The sequence below is a fragment of the Kogia breviceps genome, chromosome X (assembly GCF_026419965.1).
Source record: "Kogia breviceps isolate mKogBre1 chromosome X, mKogBre1 haplotype 1, whole genome shotgun sequence".
Classification (NCBI taxonomy): Eukaryota; Metazoa; Chordata; class Mammalia; order Artiodactyla; family Physeteridae; genus Kogia; species Kogia breviceps.
This window is the reverse complement of record NC_081330.1, coordinates 93,619,248-93,630,739: the sequence shown is the minus strand read 5'-3', so window position 1 is coordinate 93,630,739 and position 11,492 is coordinate 93,619,248. Positions and strand designations below refer to the sequence as shown.

Sequence of the window (11,492 nt, the reverse complement as noted above, 5' to 3'; positions counted from 1 at the left end):
GGGCTAGACTGTCGTATCTAAGGTGGTAGAGGCCAGTGATTCTCCAGGCCGCTTCTCCTAGAAAAGTCATCTTCTCGCGAACCTTTAAAGTCCCTGCCTCCAGAGGCACCTCAAGGGACTAGGACTGACTGCCTCATCTTTTTCCTCCTTCCAAAAGTCCCGTTTGCTAATCATGGGGATGTACCAAGTGAAACGGAGTAGGGGGACCGAGTGGTGACCGGCACGCTGGTCACTGGCTGCTGCCCACTTCAGCGTTAGCAAACTTCTAGCAAGATCGGAACTGAGTACTAAATAACCTCTACACTTCCCCCCTGGCGCCATTCCAGGGCCGGCGCCACATTCCCCAGTGGGCGCGCAATGGCCGCGCCCCCTCCCGCTGCGGACGGGTCTTTTGGTACATGCAGTCCGAGGTGAGTCCCCTCCTCACCACTTCACCCTTTCTAGCGCGTGCGTGCGCATGCGCGGCGCGCGGCGCGCGCAGCGGTTGGGCCGTTCGCTGTTCGGCTCTGGGATCCGCCGCGTCTCCGCGAGCAGTCGGCTCTGAACCGCGAGCCGTGAGCTCTCGTACTCTAGCCGGCGCCAGCGAGCCCAGGGGCATCGCCCGCAGCGGCCAAGCTCATGGCCGGCTGAGCGGGACGCCGCCTCCGCCTCAGCCACCGCCGCCGCCGCCGCCTCCTCCTCCTCAGCCGGCGGCGGCCCGGGCCCAGCAGCCATGGCCGAAGACTACTGGGACGGGCGCCTGCGGCGAACAGGAGGAGAAGGAGGTCGCGCGGCCTCAGCCCGGGCCGCCGCCCCAGGCGCCGCCGCGCCGGTCCCGCGGCGTTGAGGTTGCTCGCGCGCCCCCGCCGGTGAGCGCGTCCACGAGGCGTGGGGTGGGGGCTGCCTTTCCTCCTACAGAACCAACCCAGACCCCGGGCGTTGCCGGGCTGCACTGCTGGCATGTGCCCCCTCCCCCAGCGAGTTTCCCAGAATGCGCCGGGCCGGGGGTCATTTGGGGCCTCCCTGACCTTGGCCCCGCCCTGGGCCTGGTCTGGGAGCTGGGGATGGGAAGTACTGTGGGTGCTAATGGGGAGCAGGGTAATCGAAGGACCAGAGGGTGTGTAAATGGGTGGCAGAGTGGTGAAAGACTCGAGGTTTGCTAACGGGGGCCTGAGCTGTGGAGGGGTCGGAGCATGTGGTAATAAGTCTTACCGCTGTTTAAGGTTTTGAGGCCCAGTGTGTGCTAACGGAGGGGCGGTGCAGGGCGATGGAGGGACCTGAGGATGTATAACAAGGGAGAGGACGTCGGAGGAGTGCTGAGATATGCAAATGGGGTTATAGCTGTAGAAGGGCCCCGTGTGTGTTGCTGGGGGATAAGGTGGTAGAGGTACCAGAAGGTGTGCCAGTAGGATCGGGGTTCTGAGGCCCTGTGTGTGGTAAGGGGGTGTCAGGATGGTGTTAATATTATGTATTTGTCCATGACGGACTGTGGGGTGTGAGGGTCCAGAGTGTGCTCATGGAGGACAGGGTAGTGGAAGAACTCCAGTGTTGAGAGGGTACTAATGGGGGTCATAGCTCTCGAGGGTATGTGCATATGATAATAAAGGTGTGGGTAGTGTGAGGCCCAATATGTGCTAATGGGGGCAGGGTAGTGGAAGACCTGAGCCTGTGCTAATGGGTATCAGAGTTGTGGATATGTGTGTGGGGGGGTTGGCGGTGAGGGAAGTACCTAAGCACTGTAAGAGGTTCAGTGTATTAAGGATCAAGATGGTGTGAGATCAGTGTGTGTGGGTCCATGAGGTCAAGGGATGTGAGACTCTAGGACACCCTAAGAAGGAGCAGGGTAATATATGAAGTTCTAGTGACTACTAATGTGGATGGATTTAGAGTCATGGAGGCGCTTAAATGTGTGCCAATGGGGGGATAATCAGAGCACTATGAGGTCTAGAATATGCTAATGAGCGTCTGAACATTCTGAAGACAGTGTGTTCTTGGGGGACTGAGCTGTGTTGAGGTTCCAGGAAGTGCTATTGGAGGTTAGAGCTGTGGAGGGGATCTTGTGTACAATAAGAAAGCTCAGGGCTGTGAAGGGATCCAGTTGTCAACCGACAGGGGTTATAGCTGTGGAGGAGTTGAAGCAAAGAGAAATAAAGGACAGGAACATGACGGTATAGTTGTGCTAAAGTGGATTAGCACCATGGAGGGCTGAAGTGTGTTAATGGGGTTCTGGGCTGAATGAAGATCTGTGTGCGCTAATGAGGGTCAGGCCATTATAGAACAGCGTGTTTGTGTGTCCCTGGGGACTAGGGCTGAGTACAGGCTCAGGGTGTGGTAATGGGGAGGCACTGTGAGGCCCAGTGTGTGCTTATAGGGGTCAGGGTGAAGTGAAGGTCCAGCCTGTGCTGATGGGATATGGGGGGACAGGGTAGTGGGAGGGCCAGAATATGTGTTGGTGATCATAGCTGTGGAGGGATCTGGGTGTGGGCAAAAACAGGTCAGGAATCTGCAAGATACACTTTGTGTTCATGAGATTCAGGGTAGTGTGAAGGTCCAGTGAGTGCTAACGTGGGTTACCCTCTACTGCTGTAGAGGGTCCCAGGTGCATGTTAATAGGGATCAGAATCATGATGGGGGAACAGTGAGTGCTGTGGAGAAGATAACAGGCAGCATGTGGTGCTAAGAGTTAACCTAGAGGGGCCAGTGGTGTGCTAACAGAGCTTAGTGCTCTGTTGAGGCTTTGTGTGCTGATGGGGGTTAGAAATAAACAGGGAAATTGCGGTGCCGATGGCAGTTACAATGCAGAGAAGCCTTCTTGAGGGTCCAGTGTGTACTGAAGGAAGCAGGACACTGTGAGAGTCCAGTGTGTGCTTATGAGATGTGCCTGAACAGAATGAGGGTGGTACGTTCCTATGGGAGTTAGTAGAGTGTGATGTGAGGTGGTGAGTATCCTTGGGTGTGGAAGTATTCTGAGGATGGAAGCATCCCCTCAGGGGGTCAAGACGGACATGTGCCCTTTTCTGAGTGGGGTTGTGTATCCAGTTTCTTGCTCCTTCAGTATTCTAAAACCTAAAAATCTCAGAAAACTGAAATGATATTTAAAAGTTTTACTGCAGATTAATGTTCAAGTGTCTCAGTTCACAGGGCCCTGTCCAGGGTCCCCCTCCTGGGGGCGCTGCACGATACACAGATTTTGTACCCCATCTTCCTAAAATCCCCCCAAAACTGAACTCTGGAATATGTCCAGCCCTTGCGGTTACCACTTAGAGGTCATAGACCCATGGCTCCTTCGGGTTCCTTCCTCATCCTCTGTCCAGCTCTACTTACAGTCCCCCCCAGGTCCCCCATTCCCTGCCACAACAGGCAAAGCGGCTGGGTATCCATGCCTTATGGATGTATGGAAAACAGTCTTTGGGGGCTGGCCATGCTTCACCTTCCTCAGCCTCAGGTCCAGTGTTCAGCCTCCTGGGTCAGGATTTTTTTTGTTATTGTTATCTTGGGTTCTTTGGATGGACTTCATCCTCTTTACTGGGTCTTTCTGATAGGCTGGCCCCTCTACCCCTTCTGGGGGTGATGAGCTCAGGCAGGCAGAAGTGGGGTATGGGGACCGCTAGGGTAAGCACCTGATTTCAAGGTAACAGATGACCCACTTCTCTCTTTCGAATCCAGCCCCAGCTTCATCCTCAACCTCCTATCTAGCTCCACTTCCCTTGGGCCCAGGGCCATCTTAGGCCCTGCTGTGAGTCCAGATGGTTCCTGGGCCAGGTCTTCCCCCCTCCTTGCTGGCCTAGAGCCCAGGAGGAAGTAGAAGAAGGCCGGCCTAAGCCTTTTGGTGGCCCCATTCCCTCTAGCAGCCCCATCTTCTTGCTGATACTAGTGTCCCTGGGCCACCTTGTCTGGGGTTGTTCATGAGTAGCAGGGACTCACCCTGCTCACCCTGACAGATGTTGGTCCTTGGCCCTTAGCCCCCTGCTTCATTAATTTCTGCTATAAGCACTTTTTGAGCATCTACTCTGTGTCAGTCACTGTTCCAGGTCCTCAGGATACAGCCGTGACCTAAACAGACATAAATCTACCCTGGCGGAGCTGATCTTCTAGTTATGGTGGTGAGGAGACAGTAAAGAACAAAGAAACCAATAACTAGATGGTGTCATTTCTGAGGAGGTGATAAGTGCTGGGGGGGGGGTAATTGGCAAGGTGAGGGGGCTCAGAATGGTTGCGATTTTAAATAGGGTCATTCATGGTTATCTGTGAAAAAGGTGATATTTGAGCAGTGGCCTGAAGGGGATGAGGGAGTGAGCTATTTGAAATCTAGGGGAAGGGTCTTCTAAGTACCAGGAACAGCCTCTGCAAAGGCCCTGAGGTGGGACTTTTGGGTGCAGTTGCAGAACAGCAACTAGCAATGAGGGGGTGGTGAGGCCAGAGAGGTAATGGTGTGAATGGGGGCCTTGTGGGCCACATTAAGGACTGAGACGTTTATTTGGGATGATAAGGGACATGTGGTACGTTCTCAAGTAAAGGAGAAATGTGACCTGGCTTGTAAAAATCTGGTAAAATCTGGGTTCAACCTGATGGAACCTTTCCAGCAGCTCTCAGGACAGATGGTAGACTTAGATCCCCCTGCAACCCCACCCAGTGGTTGGGTCTGGGCAGGACTCCCCCTCCCTCTCCCTGCACCCCTCACCTGGGTAACCCAGTGGGGTAATCCTCTAGCCACCTTGACCATGGCTGCTGGGGGAGGCGGGAGGGTCCTTGTGGTCACGGGGAGCATTCCGCCTTGGCAGTTGGGGGTGATTTGGGCTGGTGCCAGCGGAACATGCCATTCTGACACAGCGTGCCCGGGGCTGTGTCAGTGGTTCCTGCGTCCTGGGCGAGCCCCCCGCTACACCAATGGCTGGGTCCATCAGTGCTGCTGCACCCGAGAATGCCTGCTGTGGAGCCCTCTACTCCCACAGTGAGGGTGCCCCCATAGAGGCCAACATGCCACCAGTTGGGCCCTTTCCCTCAGCCAGCCACCCAAGCCTCAGTACCCAGGTGGGCTCCTTAGGAGCAGGGTGCCCTGGGGCTGGTCATCGTAGGTGGCAGGCACTGACAAGGGTCTCCATCCATGCCAGGTTTCCAGGAATCCTGAGTGGTCCCAGGACTCCACAGTGGTTGGGTGGGCACTGACACAGGTTCATGTCAGTGCACCTCACTGGGTTGTCATGGGTTTTAGGGGGCCCATGGGTGTCAGGCAGATGCTAATGTGGGACCTATTCACATCCATAACCCCTGCACAGGTCGCCATGGATCGGATGAAGAAGATCAAACGGCAGCTGTCAATGACACTCCGAGGGGGCCGAGGTGTAGATAAGACCAATGGTGCCCCCGAACAGATAGGCCTGGATGAGAGTGGCGGTGGCGGCGGCAGTGACCTTGGAGAGGGCCCCACACGTGCTGTCCCTGGGGAACCTCGCTCTGGACGGGGCCCACTCAGCTCTGCACCAGGTGGGTCCACTGACCATTCCCACTCCCAGACTGGTCCCAGGGGTGCTGCCTTCCAACTGAGTTCCTCTTAAACTTGCGTTATTTTCATTTTCCTTTCTCCATTTTCTCCCTCTTCTCTGCCATCCTCTGTCCACACCCTCTCTCTGTTGCCCATCTGTGTCCCTTTCCTCGGCTCTGTGCCCAGGCCTTGGCGGGGAGGAAGGGTGCCCCGCCTGCCACAGCTGCCCCAAGCCTCCCTCTGCCCTTCTCCTGCACTCTGTCACAGCCCCTCAGGCCTCCTGGCACCTGCTTGCCCTGGGCCTGCCTTGCCAGGGCATTTGGCTACTTCTGCTGCTGCCTGCCCACTGGCTCTGGGTCAGCCGCAGTTTCAGCTCGCCGCTGACGCGGGGTGCTCCACTAGGTGACTATTGCCCTCCCAGTTCAACCTGTCTTGACCTGTGTGAACCTCCCTGGGCTTTCCCACCCTCTCCCTGAGGGACTCCAGGCTGCTCAGGGGGCCATGTGCATACGTGTGTGATGAGGGAATGTGTTACGGGAGGGTGGGGGGATTTGTCCTGGGGCTTCTGAGCCCACCCGGCCTGCCCTCCCCCTGTCCCCACTACCAGAGATTGTACACGAGGACTTGAAGATGGGGTCTGACGGGGAAAGTGACCAGGCTTCAGCCACGTCCTCGGATGAGGTGCAGTCACCAGTGAGGGTGCGCATGCGCAACCATCCCCCACGCAAGATCTCCACTGAGGTGCTGAACCCCCTGTCCGGGCAGTGGCGGGGCTGGAAAAGAGGGTCGGACCTGGGGAGTTGGAGCTCATGGTCCTATTTCTCCCCCATCTTGCCTGCCAGGACATCAACAAGCGCCTATCACTACCAGCCGACATCCGGCTGCCCGAGGGCTACCTTGAGAAGCTGACCCTCAATAGCCCCATCTTCGACAAGCCCCTCAGCCGCCGCCTCCGCCGTGTCAGCCTGGTGAGCATCTTCTCTTCCTGTCTCCTCTTCCTCCTCCCAGTCCCTTCCCCTGAGCTTACTTCAGCCTGCCTCCTTTGCCCCACAGTCTGAGATTGGCTTTGGGAAACTGGAGACCTACATCAAGCTGGACAAGCTGGGAGAGGTGAGAGACAGCCAGGATGCCCATGGTAGGGCTGGGGGTCAGTGGGAACTCCCTGCAGCTTCATAGCTCGTCTCCTGTCACTCTTCCTCACATTCCAGGGTACCTATGCCACCGTCTACAAAGGCAAAAGCAAGCTCACAGACAACCTCGTGGCACTCAAAGAGATCAGACTGGAACACGAAGAGGGGGCACCCTGCACCGCCATCCGGGAAGGTACAGGCCCCATCCGATCTGCCCCAGGCTTCCCGGGCTCTCCCCATGGTGTGCACGTGCACACACACACACACGCACACACACACCCATAGTGAGGACAGGGACGAGGGGTTCTGGGACTTCCTTCCTGATGTTCTGGGCTTCATGAGAAAGTGCCCATCACCCACATATCCAGATAATAAATCAGGGTAACCAGGAATCTTCCTGTGTAGAGAAGAGGCAGGTGAATTGTAAAGCAAGGTGCTTGCTTTGGTTCTGAGAATATCCCTGAAAGTGCTCACCAGTTTACTTGACAACAATAGTTTCTAGTCAGAATTTCACATGGAATGAATCTGAATTGCATAGTAATTGAGTGTGCAAACTCATTTTCACACAAAGCTGCAGGTCTGTGTACTGAGGACTGGAGCAAGGGCGCTTTCCAGAAACCAAAAACTGGTTGTGAAAATCTAGTGTCACATTAGCCTGGGGCTGCAATCCCAGGTTCTTGCTCTGTACTCTTCTCTGAGCCTTAGTTTCCACATCTGGAACTTGGGGACACACCTTCTTCCTGGTATCAGGTGGGTTAGAGCCGGTGGCTGTGAGCCACCACCCCAAGCCACCTGGGCTTGACCCGGTCTAGTCCTCCTCCTTGCCTCTGTTCTGTGGGTGGGCCCTGACTCTTCCCCTGTCCCACCCCCCTGCTTCTTGCAGTGTCCCTGCTCAAGGACCTCAAACACGCCAACATCGTCACGCTACATGACATTATTCACACGGAGAAGTCCCTTACCCTTGTCTTTGAGTACCTGGTAAGGTTGGGTGGCAGTGGGTCCCGGGGGGAGGTGGGGAGATGGCCAAGAGCCACAGGATGTGACCCTCTTTCCTCTACCTGCTCTTCTTTCCTCAGGACAAGGACCTGAAGCAGTACCTGGATGACTGTGGGAACATCATCAACATGCACAACGTGAAAGTGGGTGTGGGGCAGGAAGCAGGGGCACAAGGGGGCCCCCCACTCACCCACTCCACCCCACAAATCTCCCAGAAACAGACTTTTCCCGTTTGGCTTTTTTGCTGGGAGCCCTTGGAGGGCATTGGGACCCTATCCTCTTTTGTGAGACAAGGCTCTGGGCTCAGTGCCTGTCTTTGGGAGGGGGAGCAGTGCCTGCTGGGGGTCAGGCTGCTGGATACTCTTTGACCTCTGCCTGCCGTTCCTGGGTCCCCAGCTGTTCCTGTTCCAGCTGCTCCGTGGCCTGGCCTACTGCCACCGGCAGAAGGTGCTACACCGAGACCTCAAGCCCCAGAACCTGCTCATCAATGAGAGAGGAGAGCTCAAGCTGGCTGACTTTGGTACCCCTGGCCTCTGCCTTCTTCCCAGTGATCCCCCAGCCTTATTCTCCCAGCCTCCTACTTCCCCACAACCACCTAGTCTCAGTCCCTTCCCCTTTAGCCCCTCCAGGCTTTGCTTAGGATGCCCTCAGTCCTAACTGCATTCTCCCCCAGACTGCCCACAACCTCCTCAATCCCAGCTGCCCCTTCTCTCCACCTACCAGGCCTAGCCCGGGCCAAGTCAATTCCGACGAAGACCTACTCCAATGAGGTGGTAACACTGTGGTACCGGCCCCCCGACATCCTGCTCGGGTCCACGGACTACTCCACTCAGATTGACATGTGGTGAGGACAGGTCGAAGTATGGCAGGGGTCATGTGGTGAAGGGGGCTGGCTTGGTCACAACAGCCAACCAGCCAGCTACCTCCGTATTCACTGTGCCCTCCCTGCCCAGGGGTGTGGGCTGCATCTTCTATGAGATGGCCACAGGCCGGCCCCTCTTCCCGGGCTCCACGGTGGAGGAACAACTGCACTTCATCTTCCGCATCTTGGGTGAGGAGGCATGAGCCCTAGGAGCTGTGGGGACATGCAGGGAGGCCCTGTGAGATGTTTAGGATAACTCTACTTCCCCGCCAGGAACCCCAACTGAGGAGACATGGCCCGGCATCCTGTCCAATGAAGAGTTTAAGACATACAACTACCCCAAGTACCGAGCCGAGGCCCTTTTGAGCCATGCACCCCGGTGAGGCTGGTGGGTGGGTGGGTGTTAGGGACCAGAGTACCCAAACTGAGTTTAAAACAGGTCCCCTTGTCCTTGTGGTAGACTTGACAGCGACGGGGCTGACCTCCTCACCAAGCTGCTGCAGGTGAGACCATCTTCCTGGGCCAGCCTTGGGGCCTAGCGGATTCCAGGTGTGGGGAAACAGGGAGCTACAGGGGCAGGGTCTGGGGCGGGGAGGAAGAGAAGCCTACTTGTTGAAAGTGTCAATACTCCCCCATCCCAACACACACTCAGTTTGAAGGTCGCAATCGGATCTCCGCAGAAGATGCCATGAAACATCCATTCTTCCTCAGTCTGGGGGAACGGATCCACAAACTTCCTGACAGTGAGTGGAGCTGGGGAATGGACCGGCTGGTGGGGGGCTTTGGGGAACAGGACTGCTGCAGATAGCTGGGCAGGTTATGTTGGGCTCTGGCTCTGCCACCTCGGGTGGGGTGTGGTGGGGTGGGGGGTATGCCCTTGTTCACGTGTGTGATGTGTTGTTTATTACAGAAGAGTTTTTTAGTTTTCAGTTCCTAGAAATTCTCAAACGTACATAAAAACCGATGGAACATCAGTTTACCTTTTAAAAAAAAGTAAATGTTGTGAAATAGACACTGAGAAATGACAGACCATAAGTATATAGCACAATGAATTTTTACAAACTAAACACCCGTGTAACCGGCATACAGGTTGAGAAATAGGATGTGAGAAGCTCCCCTAAAGTGCCCTCTTTTCTCCTTCAGTTATTCCTGGCATCCCCTCTAAGAGTGGCCACTAGTGTGACTTCTAAAGCATAGATATGTTTTCCCTTTCCTTGTACCCTACAGAAATGCAGTCACGTGGCGTGTTCTGTTATGTCTGACTTTTAAAAACTTTTTAATACGGACATTTTAAAGTTAGATATATTTATATATTAGACCAAATAATATGATGAGTCCCCAGGGACTCCAACAAGTGATCAACTCATGGCCAGTCTGGTTTTATCTATAATCACTCTGATTATTTTGAATCAAGTCCCAGATACATCATTCATCTATAAACAATTTCAGCATGTATCTCTAAAATATTTTCTTAAGTGTAACAATAATACCATTATCACGCTAAAATTTGATTGGATTAATCTCAATCAAATTCCAAACACCATCCATTGTCTAGACTTTACAGGTGGTAATCGCAATATCACTGTCGCACTTGACAAAGTTAATGATTTCTTGGTGTCATGTAATAGTCTATATTCCATTTTCCCTGGTTGTAGCTGGTTTGTGTGTGGGATTATTTGACGGAAGAAACAAAGTTAATGATTTCTTGGTGTCATGTAATAGTCTATATTCCATTTTCCCTGGTTGTAGCTGGTTTGTGTGTGGGATTATTTGACGGAAGAAAGTCTAGGCTCTCAAAGAAAAGGCAACTTTTTCTAATTTCCCTGATGGGGCCACATGGGAGGTGGTCCTAGGTGGCCTCATGGGTCATGCCCCACTCCTGTCTCTCCTCCACCCACAGCTACTTCCATATTTGCACTAAAGGAGATCCAGCTACAAAAGGAGGCCAGCATTCGGTCTTCATCAATGCCTGACTCAGGTAAGTGTACATGTGGCCCTCACCCTCTTCCCTGCCCCGTCCACCTACCTGCTTGCTCACCAACAGCCATCTGCTCTGCTTTCCCCTGCAGGCAGGCCAGCTTTCCGAGTGGTGGACACCGAGTTCTAAGCCACAGACCGAGGCCCCAGCAGGCAGCAGCTGGAGGGATGCCATACCCCTCACAGGGCAGCCCCCAACTGCATCATCCTCCCTGCTTGCTGCCTGCCTACCTGCCTGACTCATGCTCGCCTGCCCACATGTCCCCTGCTGCCTGTCTGAACACCTGACCATTGGCCTGTTGGCCCACCCATTGGCCTGTCTGCTGGGTGCTAACAAAGTTCTCATCGCTCCTTCGCCTGATCTGTCTGTCTGTGTGTCTCTCTCTGTCTCGGTAGTTGCCGGCGGACAGCATGGCCGTGCCAGCCTCCCACGCTGAGGCCAGGCCTATACCCCTCCCCATCATACCCCCCAACTCCGCAGGACCACTACCCCCACGGCAAGCCAGGGGTCTGGAGCTAGCCCAGGCTGGGGATCTCGACTCAGACAAGACACGGTGATGCCTTGGGTCTGAGGCTCCCCTGTCTGCTTTCCTGCCTGCCCCACCTGCCTCATGTTGTGTGGGCCTTTTTCTTTTTGTTTGTTTCATTCACTGTTGTTTTTTAATTATTTTAAATGAGGTTTTCATTTTTTAAATGCAATATCTCTGTATACAGGCTGGCTGGGCCGCACCCACTGTGTGGCCCTCCCACGGTATTTTGTGCAATGAAGCCCCGCTCCCAGCCTTTCCATGGCAGGGACACAACCCCTATTCAAAACCCTGACCATCACCAGACCCTGGGGTCAGCTAAGGGAAAGCATGCCTCGACCACTCGCCTTCCGACCCCCACCTGTCATCCCCAGCTGCAGGGGGACTTGGGGACTACTGAAGACTCTGGGAGATGGATGAGGTGGGGGGCCCCCACTCTTTCCCTCCTGCAGTCCCATAGCAGGGGCCTCCTTCTCAGGGTCTCCCTAGCCCAGCCCTCCTGCCCCCATCCCACTCGGTGCTGTTGAGTAGGGGCCCTG

At 55.0% G+C, this 11,492-nt stretch overlaps 1 protein-coding gene across 7 annotated transcripts; it reads left to right on the top strand.

The window, feature by feature from the left end:
- Positions 1-11,120, top strand: CDK16 (cyclin dependent kinase 16). Of its 7 annotated transcripts, none has more exons than XM_059050592.2 (16): positions 1-410; positions 5,256-5,463; positions 6,069-6,202; positions 6,304-6,429; positions 6,515-6,571; positions 6,670-6,784; positions 7,475-7,569; positions 7,668-7,730; positions 7,984-8,107; positions 8,311-8,431; positions 8,541-8,638; positions 8,723-8,828; positions 8,910-8,952; positions 9,102-9,192; positions 10,350-10,427; positions 10,519-10,787. In XM_059050592.2, exons 1-16 carry the CDS (start codon positions 399-401, stop codon positions 10,554-10,556), a joined length of 1,509 nt encoding a protein of 502 aa, XP_058906575.1. In that variant the 5' UTR covers positions 1-398; the 3' UTR covers positions 10,557-10,787. The 7 variants fall into 7 exon arrangements, with proteins under 7 accessions (XP_058906575.1, XP_066880250.1, XP_066880249.1 ...); XM_067024149.1 differs by lacking the exon at positions 10,519-10,787 and adding an exon at positions 10,823-11,120 and having other exon boundaries at positions 10-410; XM_067024148.1 differs by lacking the exon at positions 10,519-10,787 and adding an exon at positions 10,823-11,120 and having other exon boundaries at positions 11-410; positions 8,889-8,952.
- The last annotated feature ends 372 nt before the right edge of the window (positions 11,121-11,492 follow it).